Source organism: Coregonus lavaretus (genome assembly GCF_964263955.1).
Source record: "Coregonus lavaretus genome assembly, chromosome: 16".
Lineage (NCBI taxonomy): Eukaryota > Metazoa > Chordata > Actinopteri > Salmoniformes > Salmonidae > Coregonus > Coregonus lavaretus.
Genome location: NC_140003.1, coordinates 23654950 through 23673117, shown reverse-complemented (window position 1 = coordinate 23673117; position 18168 = coordinate 23654950). Strand labels below are relative to the sequence as shown.

Genomic DNA, 18168 nt, shown 5'->3' with positions numbered 1-18168 from the left:
CATATTTGCCCATTGTAGAAGTGCTCAGAAAGCTACTTTTTGGACCTGAATGCCAAAACATAGATAAAGGTGCTCAAAGTTGACCCATTTTGCATACCCCACCATACCATGAAATATCCATGTCTTCATCACTGGAAAAGATAAAAGGTTGAAATTGATATAATTTAAAAGCTTACAAACAGGGTTGTCAAACTATTTGATCATTTTCTGGAGACTAATAATAATAATAATTTTAAAAAGGCATTTTAACCTTTTAACGTAAAATATCTAAACTCAAACTCCAATTTTATTTCATATTCACATATGTTGTAGCTTAGACCCTATTTTACATAATCTAATGCGTTTGTGTTGTGCCCACCATTGAGACCCTCAGTCTCACACAATGAGATGACTCAGTCTTTGTTTCACCTTTGATGCTGACCACATACATAGGGTTTTGTCTTGCACATGAGGTGTCTGACATCTCATAATATCACAAAAATGACCATTCTTCCGCACTGAAGCATCCAATGTGTGAGTTATTCTGAATGTGAGTCGGCCACTGAATTAATACAGTGAATGAATGAATAAAATACAGTATTTATCCATCTCTATGTCTGCAGGTGTGCCTGGTGTCTGTGCTGCAGGCGGCGGTGAAGGTCTCTCCTCTGATAGAGAAGGTCAGTGACCACAAGGACTTCAAGAAACTCCTGAGGACCCGAACTAATGTCCTGGTGCTCTACACTAAGTCAGGTGGGTTTGAACCAATGTCCTGGTGCTCTACACTAAGTCAGGTGGGTTTGAACCAATGTCCTCGTGCTCTACACTAAGTCAGGTGGGTTTGAACCAATGTCCTCGTGCTCTACACTAAGTCAGGTGGGTTAGAACCAATGTCCTGATGCTCTACACAAAGTCAGGTGGGTTAGAACCAATGTCCTCGTGCTCTACACTAAGTCAGGTGGGTTAGAACCAATGTCCTGGTGATCTACACTAAGTCAGGTGGGTTAGAACCAATGTCCTGGTGATCTACACTAAGTCAGGTGGGTTAGAACCAATGTCCTGGTGATCTACACTGTCAGGTGAGTTAGTGGTTCTATGTCCCCAAGCTTATAGACTAGCCAAAAAAAAAGGCTTTGTGAAGTCTGTATTCATAAAGCCTCTCCGAATAGGAGTGCTGATCTATGATCAGCTCCATGTAATCTTATTCATTATGATCTAGGCTAAAAGGCTAAACTGATCCTAGATCAGCACTACTCTGAGACGGTTTGTGAATACGGTCCCCAAGCTGCCTTTTTCGGTGTAAATGACCTAAGTGTGACCTTATCTGTAGTGTTCTCTTATCTTATCTCTGACAATCTGTCACTTATAATGGTAAATGAATAACATTGTGGAAGGGCAGTGATTATGCATCACACTGCTTGTTTCTAATGACCTGTAGCTTATCATGTTCTCTTCTATTCCCTGGATTTGGAAGTACTACATAGAACAGTGTACTGAACAGAAAGACACTCAAAAGCTCAATGTGATCAAATGAAGCCATGAAACTGCATGCACTGACAGCCATTAGGGAAATCACCCTCTTGCATTTAATTACATTTTCATTTGCATATTTCAGGCCAGTAGAAAGTGCAGTGCAGTGCACTCATAGGCTTGTGTGCATGCGTGCTGCTCTATGCTGATGTTCATAAACAATCTCCCTCTCAAGGCCCCACCGCTCCCATGAATTGTGTGTGTGTGTGTATGTATGTGTGTGTGTGTATGTGTGTGTGTGTGTGTGTGCCGTGTACGTACGGCTCCACTCCAAATGTATTTGTTTCATAATTCATGAGCCATTTCAGCCAGTGTTAGGTCATTGGATAAGACTTGCACGTATCGAACGTCACACTGGGATTGATTGCTTGCCGTTGCCGTGGTGCTGCATTCTGGCATTCTCCAAAGGGAAGGTTTAGAAGGTTTACTCATTTGATTTCCTGCTGTCGGATCCTCTCCTTGACCGCCACTGGCACATCACTTGGTTCCTTTACAGCAGGGGCCCAAAAAGCTCCAGAATTGTCTGTCACAGATACTAAGTGTTCCGGTGCTTCCCAGTGCCCCATCTGCCCATCAACTGTTCTGAGACCCCAGCACCAACTTCAGGAAAAGTCCCTTGAGTAACTCGAATCTGCAAGCAATCTGAACTCACCATATATGGTGATCTCTAATCTGACACCAGTGCCAAATGTTTGAATTACCACCAACCAACCTGGTGTGAGTCAGGACCTCCAGAGGACAATGGCAATGCCCCAAAACGAAAAATAGAGGAGGTGTCCAACAGAGCCAGAGGAATTGTCCAACACATAATACTACAAGTGTTGAAGGGGTTGTAAAAGTGATGTATTGTTGTTCAACAGAGACGAAAGAATCACGGTGTGCTTACTTTACTTCTCTGAGTCCACATTGTATCTCAAAGGAGATTGTGTAATGCTGTACTGTATTGTTGTAATGCAGTTGATTACAGTTTATTATTTGATGGTTTCTCACTAGGCCTTGGACTATGATGTGTTTATGATTTTCATAACATGGTGGATGACTCTGTTAGGTAATGTGTTAGGTAATGTGTAGAATGTGTGAATCGTAGATTCTGCTCTCCCAGAGACTAGGTCTATTTAAGTAACACTAGGGTAATTTCCATGGATACAGTACCATTGTGTGGTAGATGTTTGAGTTCACAGTCCATGTTTTTAGTGTTATGACTCCAACCTTCATTGAATTCTAACTAGGATATAAAAAATCCAGCAACTTTCCCAGGTTTTCCAGAAACCCTAGTTGGAAGTTTCCCGGAATAGGCAGGAAATCCGGAATCCTACAACCAGGATTTCTGGAGAAAGAAAAATTGGGAGAAAGTTAGAATAGAATTGCAACCCTAATTATAACCTATTGTTAACTGTGTATTATAAGGTGACCTGAGTAGTAAAACTGAATTGTGTTTTTGTGAAATATAGGCCTAACTCCACCCCTCTTATCTTGTGTGTGTATAAACAGCTACCTCCGGGGACTCTAAGTTCAAGCTGCTGTCTGACGTGGCCCAGGTCGTCAAAGGACAGGGCACCATCGCCTGGGTCAACTGTGGGTAAGTACAGGATTGTTTGAATGGTTGATGATGGAATGACATGCATTAATACATCAGTCAGTGTGTCACATAATATGCTGTACAGTATATAACTTCCAAGGGATTTCCAAGAAGTGTTTTAGGTTAGAAAAATGTCCAAGTCACCATGTCACATACAGTATGTCCCATTATGCTTCTGAATAGCATTTTAGGTTGGAAACATTTTGAGGCATTCCTCCCAGTCCCAGCTCTGAGATGTATAGCTATAGGGAAGGAAGTTGTAAAACCCTCTTTAAATGGCTGCCTTGTAAGAACACAGTGAGACAGGCCTGGACTAAGTAATCGATAGCAGTTATTGAAGCCTAGGCCAGCTGCATACAGTCGTGTCATATCTCTTTATACCCATGCCATCTCTCCACTCTTCATCTCTCCCTGGCATATCCTCCTGAAGTCACAGTGGAGATATGCTCATTAAAATAGGGAGTCTCTTTCTCCATATCCACATTCTGCTGAGGGCTCTACAGAGGATAGAAAAGAGGAAACCGCTCTTCAGACCCTACATTTGTGTGTGTGCTCATGTTCGTTCTGTGTGTGTGTGTGTATTGTCCAAATGAGTTATGGGCACTGTTCGGAAAAAACACGCTTTCCCGTCCCTGTCTCCCTGAAGCCCCTGCAATAGACCTGTCAGGTCTGGGCAGATGAACCATTTGAAACGAAGTCTCTGGAAGTGTTCATACTGGGAGGATCCACCACACTCCCAAGACACACACTAGAATAATTGTTTTCCTTAAACATTTCTTTCACTTTTTCCCCCTGTGTGATCTGACTTCTACTCTAGTTGATTTCCTGCCATTTTATCTTCCCGTTGTTTTTTTATACCTGTCAACCTCAACCACTTGAGCCATTTTTGTTGCTCGGGAGAAAAAGCTTCAAACAGAAAACTACAAAAGAATCAAGATCACCCCTCTGACACCTACCACTCAAAGCATCCCTCAAAGTTTCTCTCAAGCCTGTCCAAGATGGAAGATGGATGAGGACGGAAAAGTGTCTAAGAACAATGTAGCCTGGTCAGCTGTTTTATATAGACCTATAAATATTTACTATGAGAGATTGTCTTTCTTTTCACTGCAGTAAATCTACTGTCAACCCTCTCTTTCTCCACCGTATGCCTTAATACTGAAGGGTGTGGTGCCTGAGGCTGGTCTAATGGTAAATGCTGCCGCCTGCAGCACGTACTGTATACAGTATATTACCTTCAGCGAGGGTACGAATCCTGCCCACTACTCTCTGTATCTCCCTCTCTCCCCACTCATTTCAACCATCGGTCCACTCTCCAAAAAATCGAAAGAAATACTGAAAGGTGTGGAATCTCCTGAAGATCCGCAGCAATTACATATACCTGTGCCAGAGACCCTTTACGGGGCCTTAGATGACAGGCTGCATAGCTGCTGTTCAGTCACACAGGTGATGCAGTGCCAGCTTCTATAGCTGCTAGCCTAGCATTGTGAGTCTGGCGACTGGCTATGGTTTTCCCACCTTCTCCAGTTCTCCCATGGACCAGGTCCAAAACAAAGCTTAGTGTCAGTGTGAGAACGGTGGTCCATGCCAACAGAGGGATGTGAGCCAAGGATGACACACTCACCAGATGACAGGACCTGAGAGATGGCCAACAGTGATGATGTCACAGGAACTGGGCAGGAGACAGTGCCAGGTCAGGCATGGATGCCAGACTGCAGACGCTGCTGATAAAACAAGGAGATTTGTAACAAAATGACTGTAGTTTGTTGTTTTTGCTAATGAGCAATGGGCAAATTAATCTCTGACTGCTTGGTGTACCATCAGACTAAATGGTATTCTGAAGCCTCTTCCCAGCAGGCAAGCTACAACCAGTTTTGCCCACTGGGATTACTTTTCTGTAGTACCTGTCTCTCTTATCTATTAGTCTGTGGACAAAAGTTTGACTTCACCTGATCTCTCTAGAGGTGAATTACTGACAGTTCCCTCATCAGTTACACCTTTTCAAGGAACATCACACAGCCCATAACTTCCCGCCACTCTCCCTCTTGCCACTTCCTCCTCCCAACACCCCCGTGTTCCCTCTTCCAACCAACACCCTGTTGACTGTGGAATTGACCTGACTCTCTCCATGACACACCTTGGCGAGAGAGAGAGAGGCTACACTACATCCCCACTCATCCATGATCAGGGTCCTGGATTCCTGGCCGTGGGTGGAGTTGCTGAGCTTTGCCAATCCATTGTCTTTCCCACCAGCTGGGGGCTTTGATTGGTCAGTGAGTCAATTTGACTGCTGTGATGGCTCCTCCCATTGGTTGGTTGAAACAAAGGGCTATTTTTACCAGGGAATGATTGCAGTGGCATCAAAGGTGGTGACATGGGATACAACTCTTTGGTTGTGGAGTTGTCTATTAGCTACACCTTTTCCTGTCTGTCTGTTTCACCTCATATCCGCTGAGTCATTGAGGCTATGCTTGTCGTACTGCTATACTTCACAAGTTTGGGATGCCTTTTCATATCGACAATTTTCCACCATGACTATGTTGCCTCTTGCTTCTCAATGTAATCTGCAACACTTTCACAGTTTCGCTCTATTAAGGTTGGAACCGCTAGCTTACCAACACTACCTCAATCAGAGATGCAGTACTTGGTGACCTCCTGTAGCTTTGTTTGACCAGAGGTGGGAAATGACGTACATTACACCACTTGAAATGAATGTCCAATCTCTCTTATCCAAAGGACATTATACAAGAGTGCATCCCAAATGGCACCCTATTCCCTATACAGTGGCTTGTGAAAGTATTCACCCCCCTTCGCATTTTTCAAGGCACTGTATTGCAAGGCACTACACCAGATGACACATGGGGCCCATAGGACTGGTCAAAAGTAGTGCACTGCGTAGGGAATATGGTGCCATTTGGGACACACTCCAAGTGTAATGATGAAGTCTACCATCACCACCAGCCACCTGACAGAGACGGACACCCATCTTCCTCCTGCTCCAGCTCTGCAGTGAGACTATTTCTCCTGGCAGACAATGGGCGCTCTCTGCCACATATGTAACACTAATGATGGTGTCTCTTTTTATCTTAAAGGACAGAGTGCTGGATATATTTTGCTGATGGGGGCCTGTGCTGTCAGAGCTGTAATTGAATTTCATCTCTTTGAATTTCCATTAGCATAGGGCATAGCTCTGTTCTAGGTAGACGGGCAGGCCCTCTCTCTATCTCTCGCTCTCTCCCTATTTGTACTTATGTAATACATTTCCATGCTCATTATCAGTGGAGAGAAGGGGAGTTATTATTGTCGAGAGACCTGTGCTTGCATTGTGAATTTGTGCGTGGGTGGCTGGATATATAGGAAGAGGGGGACTGTGTTTGTGTTCAGTGTTTATGTGCATGCATTTCTCTAAAGATGGTACCTCTTCAATTACAGAAGTGAGGCTCAATGTTCTTATGTAGATTTGTGTTTACATACAGTGCCTTGCAAAAGTATTCATCCCCCTTGGTGTTTTTCCTATTTTGTTGCATTACAACCTGTAATTTAAATTGATTTTTATTTGGATTTCATGTAATGGACACACACAAAATAGTCCAAATTGGTGAAGTGAAATGAAAATAATATATAAATAACGGAAAAGTGGTGCGTGCATATGTATTCACACCCTTTGCTATGAACCCCCTAAATAAGATCTGGTGCAACCAATTACCTTCAGAAGTCACATAATTAGTTAAATAAAGTCCACCTGTGTGCAATCTAAGTGTCACATGATCTCAGTATATATACACATGTTCTGAAAGGCCCCAGAGTCTGCAACACCACTAAGCAAGGGCACCACCAAGCAAGCGGCACCATGAAGACCAAGGAGCTCTCCATACAGGTCAGGGACAAAGTTGTGGAGAAGTACAGATCAGGGTTGGGTTATAAAAAAAATGTCAAACTTTGAACATCCCACGGAGCACCATTTAAAATCCATTTTTAAAAAATGGAAAGAATATGGCACCACAACAAACCTGCCAAGAGAGAGCCGCACACCAAAACTCACGGACCAGGCAAGGAGGGCATTAATCAGAGCGGCAACAAAGAGACCAAAGATAACCCTGAAGGAGCTGCAAAGCTCCACAGCGGAGATTGGAGTATCTGTCCATAGGACCACTTTAAGCCGTACACTCCACAGAGCTGGGCTTTATGGAAGAGTGGCCAGAAAAAAGCCATTGCTTAAAGAAATAAATAAGCAAACACGTTTGGTGTTCGCCAAAAGGCATATTGGAGACTCCCCAAACATATGGAAGAAGGTACTCTGGTCAGATGAGACTAAAATTGAGCTTTTTGGCCATCAGGGAAAACGCTATGTCTGGCGCAAACCCAACACCTCTCATCACTCCGAGAACACCATCTCCACAGTGAAGCATGGTGGTGGCAGCATCATGCTGTGGGGATGTTTTTCATCGGCAGGGACTGGGAAACTGGTCAGAATTGAAGGAATAATGGATGGCGCTAAATACAGGGAAATTCTTGAGGGAAACGTGTTTCAGTCTTCCAGAGATTTGAGACTGGGACGTAGGTTCACCTTCCAGCAGGACAATGACCGTAAGCATACTGCTAAAACAACACTTGAGTGGTTTAAGGGGAAACATTTAAATGTCTTGGAATGGCCTAGTCAAAGCCAAGACCTCAATCCAATTGAGAATCTGTGGTATGACTTAAAGATTGCTGTACACCAGCAGAACTCATCCAACTTGAAGGAGCTGGAGCAGTTTTGCCTTGAAGAATGGTCAAAAATCCCAGTGGCTAGATGTGCCAAGCTTATAGAGACATACCCCAAGAGACTTGCAGCTGTAATTGCTGCAAAAGGTGGCTCTACAAAGTATTGACTTTGGGGGGGGGGGTGAATAGTTATCCACGCTCAAGTTTTCAGTTTTTTTGTCTTATTTCTTGTTTCACAAGAACAAATATTTTGCATCTTCAAAGTGGTAGGCATGTTGTGTAAATCAAATGATACAAACCCCCCAAAATCCATTTTAATTCCAGGTTGTAAGGCAACAAAATAGGAAAAATGCCAAGGGGGGTGAATGCTTTCGCAAGTGACTGTACACCGCAGTCTAATCAACCTCCTCTCCATAGATGAGTGTGTCTGTATATTAGAGCCAGACCGATATATCAGTTCACCAATATCATGAGTGTGTTTGTTGACAGAGAATGATTTCTAATCACAGACAGGGTCCCTCTCCATGTTAAGTGACTATTAATGTCTATGCAGAAATCTTATTACCAAGTCTCGATGCTATGAATATTAATTCCACATTTCCCTTTGGAACCTCGGCTATTGTTGTCATTAACATTTCTCTCTCTCTCATTCTCTTTCTCTCTCTCTCTCATTCAAATTCAAATTCAAGCTTGCATGAAAAACATTGTGTCAATATTGCCAAAGCAACAATGTATACAATAATAAAATTATAAACAATAACAAATAATAATATAAGATGGTAGTAAATAATAATCAAAATTAAATACAAAAATAATAACAATAAAATGGTAACAGTCAATAGTAGAAATGTAATAAATATAAAAATATAAATATGGAAAATGAAACTATAACTAACTTATAACTAAATAACGGTCATCTTCACCATTACTTCAGTACTACAACTGCCATCATTTCCATTACCACCCATACCACTACTATTTAGAATGAACAACAATAATAATGGTAATAACAATAATAGCAATAACAATAATAATAAGTAAGTTACTATTTACTATGCAGATGTTATTATTCAGTGTCCCTCAGGCTATGGCAGGCAAATACATATTTGGCTGCAAGAGGAGCCATTGCTCCTTCGCCCATGAGTATTTTTAGTTTTTTCTCTGGGTTTAATAAGTTAAAATTTGGAATAAATGTAGTCATTTCTGTGAATAATGAATCTCTTTGTGAGGAATATTTATCACAGTAAAGGAGAAAGTGCATCTCTGTTTCTACCTCCCCTGTCGTGCAGTGACCACATATACGCTCCTCTTTGGGTAGCCGTGTCTTTTTATGTCTGCCGGTTTCTGTTGCCAATTGATGGTCACTCAGCCTGTACTTGGTAAGGATCTGTCTCTACTTCGTATCTCTGACAGAGTAGAGATAATCAGCCAATTCATATTCTCTGTTTAGGGTCAGATAGCAATTTAGTCTGCTTTGGGATTTTGTTTCGTTTTTCCAATGTTGTAAATATGAGTCCTTTGATTGGTTTATGATTTTGTTCATTGGAAATCTTTCTTTTGAAGCAGTGCTGGTGTCTGCTTGGTTGGTTAGGTCCAACACCAGCTGACTGAGAGGGCTCGTTTCTGGGCTCAGCTCTTGGGTTTGAAGTGCTTTAAATTGCAGACTTGAATTTGGAGTTGAATTTAGATGTAGCCAAAATGTTAATGATATTTTCTGTATTTTCATTACTACTGGAAAGCGGCCCAATTCTGCCCAACATGCATTAGTTGGTGTATTTCTCTGGACTTGTAGAATTTTCCGACATAATTCTGCATGTAGGGCTTCAATTGGATGTATGTCCCACATTTTAATGTCCAGTTTATTGAGTGGCCCCCAAACCTCACTTCCGTAAAGAGCTATTGGTAGGATTACACTGTCAAATATTTTGGTCCAAATTCTAATTGGGATGTTGATTTTGAATAATTTCATTTTTATTGCATACAATGCTCTGCAGGCTTTTTCTTTGAGTGCATTCACTGCCATATTAAAGTTTCCCGATGCAGATATGGTCAGACCAAGGTATGTGTAATGTTTAGTGTGTTCAATTATGGTGTTGTTCAGGGTGAATTTATATTTGTGTTTCTGACATCTTTTTTTGTTGTTGTGGAAAATCATGATTTTAGTTTTTTTGAAATTTACTGCCAGGGCCTAATTTATGGCAATATTGCTCTAGAATGTTAAGGTTCTGTTGAAGACCTTCTTTGGTTGGTGATAGAAGTACCAAGTCATCAGCATATAGCAGGTATTTTACCTCTGTGTCAAATAGTGTGAGTCCTGGGGCTGGAGAATGGTCCAACATGTCTGCTAATTCATTGATATAAATGTTGAAAAGATTTGGACTCAAACTGCAGCCTTGTCTCACACCTCAACGTTGTGAAAATAATTATGTTATTTGGTTTTTTATTTTTATTGCACACTTGTTTTCTGTGTACATACATTTTATTAAGTCATACGCCTTACCACCTTCGTGCCAAATAGAATCAAATGCTTTTTTTAAGTCACTAAAGCAAGCAAAGATTTTGCCCTCTTTTTTTTGGTGTACATGTTTATTAATTAGTGTGTGTAAGGTGTATACCGTGGGGGGGGGGGGGGGAGTATTTAGTCAGCCACCAATTGTGCAAGTTCTCCCACTTAAAAAGATGAGAGAGGCCTGTAAAAAAAATCCAGAAAATCACATTGTAGGATTTTTTATGAATTTATTTGCAAATTATGGTGGAAAATAAGTATTTGGTCAATAACAAAAGTTTCTCAATACTTTGTTATATACCCTTTGTTGTCAATGACACAGGTCAAACGTTTTCTGTAAGTCTTCACAAGGTTTTCACACACTGTTGCTGGTATTTTGGCCCATTCCTCCATGCAGATCTCCTCTAGAGCAGTGATGTTTTGGGGCTGTCGCTGGGCAACACGGACTTTCAACTCCCTCCAAAGATTTTGGCTAGGCCACTCCAGGACCTTTAAAATGCTTTTTACGAAGCCACTCCTTCGTTGCCCGGGTGGTGTGTTTGGGATCATTGTCATGCTGAAAGACCCAGCCACGTTTCATCTTCAATGCCCTTGCTGATGGAAGGAGGTTTTCACTCAAAATCTCACGATACATGGCCCCATTCATTCTTTCCTTTACACGGATCAGTCGTCCTGGTCCCTTTGCAGAAAAACAGCCCCAAAGCATGATGTTTCCACCCCCATGCTTCACAGTAGGTATGGTGTTCTTTGGATGCAACTCAGCATTCTTTGTCCTCCAAACACGACGAGTTGAGTTTTTACCAAAAAGTTATATTTTGGTTTCATCTGACCATATGACATTCTCTCAATCCTCTTCTGGATCATCCAAATGCACTCTAGCAAACTTCAGACGGGCCTGGACATGTACTGGCTTAAGCAGGGGGACACGTCTGGCACTGCAGGATTTGAGTCCCTGGCGGCGTAGTGTGTTACTGATGGTAGGCTTTGTTACTTTGGTCCCAGCTCTCTGCAGGTCATTCACTAGGTCCCCCCGTGTGGTTCTGGGATTTTTGCTCACCGTTCTTGTGATAATTTTGACCCCACGGGGTGAGATCTTGCGTGGAGCCCCAGATCGAGGGAGATTATCAGTGGTCTTGTATGTCTTCCATTTCCTAATAATTGCTCCCACAGTTGATTTCTTCAAACCAAGCTGCTTACCTATTGCAGATTCAGTCTTCCCAGCCTGGTGCAGGTCTACAATTTTGTTTCTGGTGTCCTTTGACAGCTCTTTGGTCTTGGCCATAGTGGAGTTTGGAGTGTGACTGTTTGAGGTTGTGGACAGGTGTCTTTTATACTGATAACAAGTTCAAACAGGTGCCATTAATACAGGTAACGAGTGGAGGACAGAGGAGCCTCTTAAATAAGAAGTTACAGGTCTGTGAGAGCCAGAAATCTTGCTTGTTTGTAGGTGACCAAATACATATTTTCCACCATAATTTGCAAATAAATTCATTAAAAATCCTACAATGTGATTTTCTGGAATTTTTTTCCTCATTTTGTCTGTCATAGTTGACGTGTACCTATGATGAAAATTGCAGGCCTCTCTCATCTTTTTAAGTGGGAGAACTTGCACAATTGGTGGCTGACTAAATACTTTTTTCCCCCACTGTATACATCATTGTCACAATAGATTGTACCTTTGTTAAGTTTTAACCAAATGTGATTAGTACCTTTTTGCTAAGTCCTGCTTATGCCAAATTATGATTCCTCCTGAGTCTCGGCACCGTTTAAAATTTTTATGTTTGATTGATGGTAGTACATTTTCTCTATAGCCTGAGGGACACTGAGTATCTATGTCTCCACGACACCATGTTTCCAGTAGGATTATGATGTCCTGTCACTTGATGTTTTTAATCAATTCTGGATTTGTTGTTTTATAACCAAAATGTGAAGAGTACAGGCCCTGGATATTCCAAGAGCTGATAGTTAATGATCTTATTTATAATAAGTGATATTCACTGGTTTGAGTAAAGTACATTTAAAAAAATATTATTATTATATATATACACACACACACACCATTACAAATCACTATTATTAAAATACCAGTGCCAATAAAATAAAGGATAGTTGTAAACAAATTAATAAGAATGGCCCAAAAAATAAGTGCAATGCAATCTGCAACCCTGTGTGTGTGCGTGTGAATTAAAGGGTCTAGCCCAGTAGTCTGCATATTAGATGCAGTAGTTGGCGCACCTCTCCAATCTATCTCTGATTGTTCTAGGTGTCTTTTGCCAGAGGTTACCTCAGCATATGTAGGCTGATGATCTGAATGATACATGGTGTGGACTGCATCATGTGGTGTACTTCTCTGAATGACAGTGTTCTGCCCGACCCTGAAGTAGTGGTTAGTGCTGTGTTGTGATGGGCCAGGTCCAGTAGAACTGTGTTGTGATGGGCCGGGTCTAGTAGAGCTGTGTTGTGATGGGCCTGGTCTAGTAGAGCTGTGTTGTGATGGGCCTGGTCTAGTAGAGCTGTGTTGTGATGGACCTGGTCTAGTAGAGCTGTGTTGTGATGGACCTGGTCTAGTAGAGCTGTGTTGTGATGGACCTGGTCTAGTAGAGCTGTGTTGTGATGGACCTGGTCTAGTAGAGCTGTGTTGTGATGGACCTGGTCTAGTAGAGCTGTGTTGTGATGGGCCTGGTCTATTAGAGCTGTGTTGTGATGGGCCGGGTCTAGTAGAACTGTGTTGTGATGGGCTGGGTCTAGTAGAGCTGTGTACACAATGTTGCAATAGAAGCGTTGTTTCTTGTATTATTCTCTCTTGTGTCTTTTAGAGGACTGTTTTACTTTGATGTCCTTTGTCTTCTGTCCTTATTTTGTCTTTCTTTTCTTCTGTTAACTAGATATTATTTGTTAGCTAGCTAACTTCTTCCAGGAGAGTCCCTAGCAACTGCTTAGCAACTGGTAAACAATTCAGCTAGCTAAGATAACTGTACAATTGTATGAAAAATAGTTACTTTTTCAAAAGCCTTTCTTCTTTGTTTGTTGCTTGTTTTGTCTCTTATTCAGTCTTGCAGTTTTCTTTTGGTTTTTTCCGATGTACTTCACTCTAAAAACCATGTCAATTTCTATATTTGTAGGAGCTAATTTTTACAGCAGCTGCTGCTCTATTTGGAATTTTTGGAATGTAATGTTTGGAATTTTCTCTCTCTCTCTCTCTTCTCTCTCTCTTCCCTCTCTCTCTCTCTCTCTCTTCCCTCTCTCTCTCGCTCTCTCTCTCTCTCTCTCTCTCTCTCAGGGATTCGGAGGGTCGTAAACTGTGTAAGAAAGTGAAGGTAGATCCCAGCTCAAAAAGTGGTGGATCAGATCTCCTGCATTATAAGTGAGTATCTCAACTGTAACATGTACTTCATTGTTTTACTGTATGTCCAGGGACTTGTGTCGCATAGAAGTGATGCCACCTGTCAGAAGAGAATGGCATGTAGGAATGTTCTCTAGGGAGTCATGCCATGCTAAACAAAAAGGTCACCTACTTCTTCTCTTCACTGATTGGACAATGTGCTTGTGTCTATTGCAGAGATGGGACGTTCCATACAGAATACAACAGGCCCGCTACATACAAGGTAATTACTCACTCACTCATTGTCTCAATCAACAGTAATAGATATGAATGTATTTATTTCAGTGACGTCTTCCTTTCCGTCCTTAATGAGTCAACAGTACACTAATTCATATGAAACATTGCAATTATTCAAGTGACATCTTTGTTTCCTGGTTAAATGAATGGGAGTTCATTGTCTCTTACTGGCTCTGTTTCTGTATATTACCATGGTTCTCTTCCCACATGATGATGCCGATTGGACTGAGTTCTGCTTAGTCAAGACTTGATAATCCAATGGGTTTATGAGTGCTTTATAATCAGGGCGCTGGCATAACAGTGTCTGGACTAATGGAGTGCTTTGCTCTGGGGTTGACCTTGATGTCTCTCTTGCCTGGCTGGCCCAGCCTATTGGCAGGGGATGAGCCTGTGAGCACATCCATACTGATGGACATTAAGAAAGCTGTCTTGTCATTATAATGTAAAGAGTCCTCCTTTTAAACTCAACATTGACGGTCGTTTTCAAAAAGAAAGGAGGACCAAGACACTCTTCATATAATTAATTAAAATGCCTTTATTTGTATGGCATGTTCAATGGAAACGGTTGTTTATCAGTCTGGTTGCTCGTCTTGTATTAAAGGTACTGTCTGCACAATTAGGTCTGGCCTTTGATAGACATCTATAATCTGAACATGTTAATAGTAACCTAGTTGGTCATGATATGTTAAGATAGGGGTAATAATCTCACCAAGGTATTTACAGTGCATTCGGAAAGTATTCAGACCCCTTGACTCTTTCCACATTTTGTTACGTTACAGCCTTTTTCTAAAATGGATTAAATTGTTTTTCTCCTCATCAAACTACCGGTACACACAATACCCCATAATGACAAAGCAAAAACTGATTTTTAGGATTTTTGGCAAATGTACTAAAAATAAAAAACATGTCACATTTACATAAGTATTCAGACCCTTTACTCAGTACTTTGTTGAACCCGATCTCCAGAGATGTTCGATCAGGTTCAAGTCCGGGCTCTGGCTGGGCCTCTCAAGGACATTCAGAGACTTGTCCCGAAGCCACTCCTGCGTTTTCTTGGCTGTGTGCCCCAGTCTGAGCTCCTGAGAGCTCTGGAGCAGGTTTTCATCAAGGATCCCTCTGTACTTTGCTCCTTTCATCTTTGCCTCGATCCTAACTAGTCTCCCAGTCCCTGCCGCTGAAAATCATCCCCACAGCATGATGCTGAAGCCACCATGCTTCACCCTAGGGATGGTGCCAGGTTTCCTCCAGACGTGACGCTTGGCATTCAGGCCAAAGAGTTCAATCTTGGTTTCATCAGACCAGAGAATCTTGTTTCTCATGGTCTGAGAGTCTTTAGCTGCCTTTTGGCAAACTCCAAGCAGGCTGTCATGTGCCTTTTACTGAGGAGTGGTTTCCGTCTGGCCACTCTACCATAAAAGCCTGATTGGTGGAGTGCTGCAGAGATGGTTGTCCTTCTGGAAGGTTCTCCCATCTCCACAGAGGAACTCTAGAGCTCTGTCAGAGTGACCATTGGGTTCTTGGTCACCTCCCTGACCAAAGCCCTTCTCCCCCGATTGGTCAGTTTGGCCGGGCGGCCAGCTATAGGAAGAGTCGTGGTGGTTCCAAACTTCTCCCATTTAGGACTGATGGAGGCCACTGTGTTCTTGGGGACCTTCAATGCTGCAAAAATGTGTTGGTACCCTTCCCCAGATCTGTGCCTCAACACAATCCTGTCTCAGAGCTCTATGGACAATTCCTTCGACCTAATGGCTTGGTTTTTGCTCTGACATGCACTGTCAGCTGTGGGACCTTATATAGACAGGTGTGTGCCTTTCCAAATAATGTCAAATTAATTGAATTTACCACAGGTGGACTCAATAATGTCAAATTAATTGAATTGACCACAGGTGGACTCCAATCAAGTTGTAGAAACATCTCAAGGATGATCAATGGAAACAGGATGCACCTGAGCTCAATTTCGAGTCTCATAGCAAAGGGTCTGAATACTTATGTAAATAAGGTATTTCTGTTTTTGATTTTTTATAAATTAGCAAAAATCTGTAAAAACCTGTTCTCGCTTTGTCATTATGGGGTATTGTGTGTAGATTGCTGAGGATTATTTATTTTTTAATCCATTAACATAACAAAATGTGGAAAAAGTCAAGGGGTCTGAATACTTTCCGAAGTCATTATTCAAAATCAAGGAATACATTGTGTTATTTAACAACTTTAACTGCTGTGTCATTGTCAGTATAAGTGTATGTCTGAACAGAACAGGAGACAGAAGAGGAGCAGTGTATTAGTTAGGGGTGAATAATGTTTCCTGTCCTACCTTCTGTTGTCTCTGGAGGCATATGGCTCTTCACGTTGGTCTGGAAGGCTTATCAAACTCATTATGAACCGTGGACGTGGGGAAATTGCTTACATGGTTACTTTGCACTGGATGGATGGATTGATGAACACTGAGATGGAAGTTAATACCATCTGCCATCTGTTAGACTAGAACTCCTCCTGTTCTGTTTAATATGAAGACTGGGATAAATGATGGAATGTTTGTGTTTAGCACTATAATGTCTAGACTCTAGGGTTAACATCACTTTATGCTGTTACAGTATGCTAATGATTGTTTAGACTGTCCCTCTTGTCTCTCTCTCTCACTCTCTCCTTCTCTCCAGTCCATGGTGGCTTTTTTAAGAGACCCCACAGGAGCCCCTCTTTGGGAGGAGAACCCAGAAGCTAAAGATGTTGTTCATGTAGAAACTGAGAAAGTAAGTACAGAAATAACACATTGTCTTACAACAAGGTGCATCTGCATGGTCATGTGTATTTACTGGCACAATATGGACACGTCGTTCAGTTCATAACGGAAATAGGTTGAGATGGCAGACCTGGGTTAAAATATGCGTATTTGTACAGTACCAGTCAAAAGTTTGGACACACCTACTCATTCAAAGGTTTTTCTTTATTTGTACTATTATTCTACATTGTAGAATAATAGTGAAGACATCAACTATGACAGAGTCACCAGCAAAGCACCCCCACACCATCACACCACCTCCTCCATGCTTCACGGTGGGAACCACACATGCGGAGATCATCCGTTCACCTATGGAATCATGTCGTAACCAAAAAAGTGTTAAACAAATCAAAATATATTTTAATAGCCACCCTTTGCCTTGATGACAGCTTTGCACACTCTTGGCATTGTCTCAACCAGCTTCACCTGGAATGCTTTTCCGACAGTCTTGAAGGAGTTCCCACATATGAGCACTTGTTGGCTGCTTTTCCTCCACTCTGCGGTCCGACTCATCCCAAACCATCTCAATTTGGTTGAGGTCGGGGGATTGTGGAGGCCAGGTCATCTGATGCAGCACTCCATCAATCTCCTTCTTGGTAGAATAGCCCTTACACAGCCTGGAAGTGTGTTTTGGGTCATTGTCTTGTTGAAAAACAAATGATAGTCCCACTAAGGGCAAACCAGATGGGATGGCGTATCACTGCAGAATGCTGTGGTAGCCATGCTGATTAAGTGTGCCTTGAATTCTAAATAAATCACAGACAGTTTCACCAGCAAAGCACCCCCACACCATAACACCTCCTCCTCCATGCTTTACGGTGGGAAATGCACATGCGGAGATCATCCGTTCACCCACACCGCTTCTCACAAAGTCACGGCGGTTGGAACCAAAAACCTCCAATTTGGACTCCAGACCAAAGGACAAATTTCCACCGGTCTAATGTCCATTGCTCGTGTGTCTTGGCCCAAGCAAGTCTCTTCTTATCATTGGTGTACTTTAGTGGTTTCTTTGCAGCAATTCGACCATGAAGGCCTGATTCACAGTCTCCTCTGAACAGTTGATGTTGAGATGTGTCTGTTACTTGAACTCTGAAGCATTTATTTGGGCTGCAATTTCTGAGGCTGGTAACTCTAATGAACTTATCCTCTGCAGCAGAGGTAACTCTGGGTCTTCCATTCCTGTGGCGGTCCTCATGAGAGCCAGTTTCATCATAGCGCTTGATGGTTTTTGCGACTGCACTTGAGGAAACGTTCAAAGTTCTTGAAATCTTCCAGATTTACTGACCTTCATGTCTTAAAGTAATGATGAACTGTCATCTCTCTTTGCTTATTTGAGCTGTTCTTGCCATAATATGGACTTGGTCTTTTACCAAATAGGGCTATGTTCTGTATACTGATTTGCTCCAACGCATTAAGAAGGAAAGAAATTCCACAAATTAACTTTTAAGAAGGCACGCCTGTTAATTGAAATGCATTCC

At 42.0% G+C, this 18168-nt stretch overlaps 1 protein-coding gene across 1 annotated transcript in view; it reads left to right on the top strand.

Moving 5' to 3' along the window:
- LOC311144121 (protein disulfide-isomerase A5-like) overlaps positions 1 to 18168 on the top strand; it is a 61030-nt gene that overhangs the window by 5754 nt on the left and 37108 nt on the right. The window contains exons 2-6 of the mRNA XM_084180096.1: positions 603 to 732; positions 3001 to 3088; positions 13576 to 13659; positions 13855 to 13900; positions 16569 to 16661. Of these exons, the coding sequence (XP_084036222.1) occupies positions 603 to 732; positions 3001 to 3088; positions 13576 to 13659; positions 13855 to 13900; positions 16569 to 16661 (441 nt within the window). The remainder of the gene's footprint in view (positions 1 to 602; positions 733 to 3000; positions 3089 to 13575; positions 13660 to 13854; positions 13901 to 16568; positions 16662 to 18168) is intronic.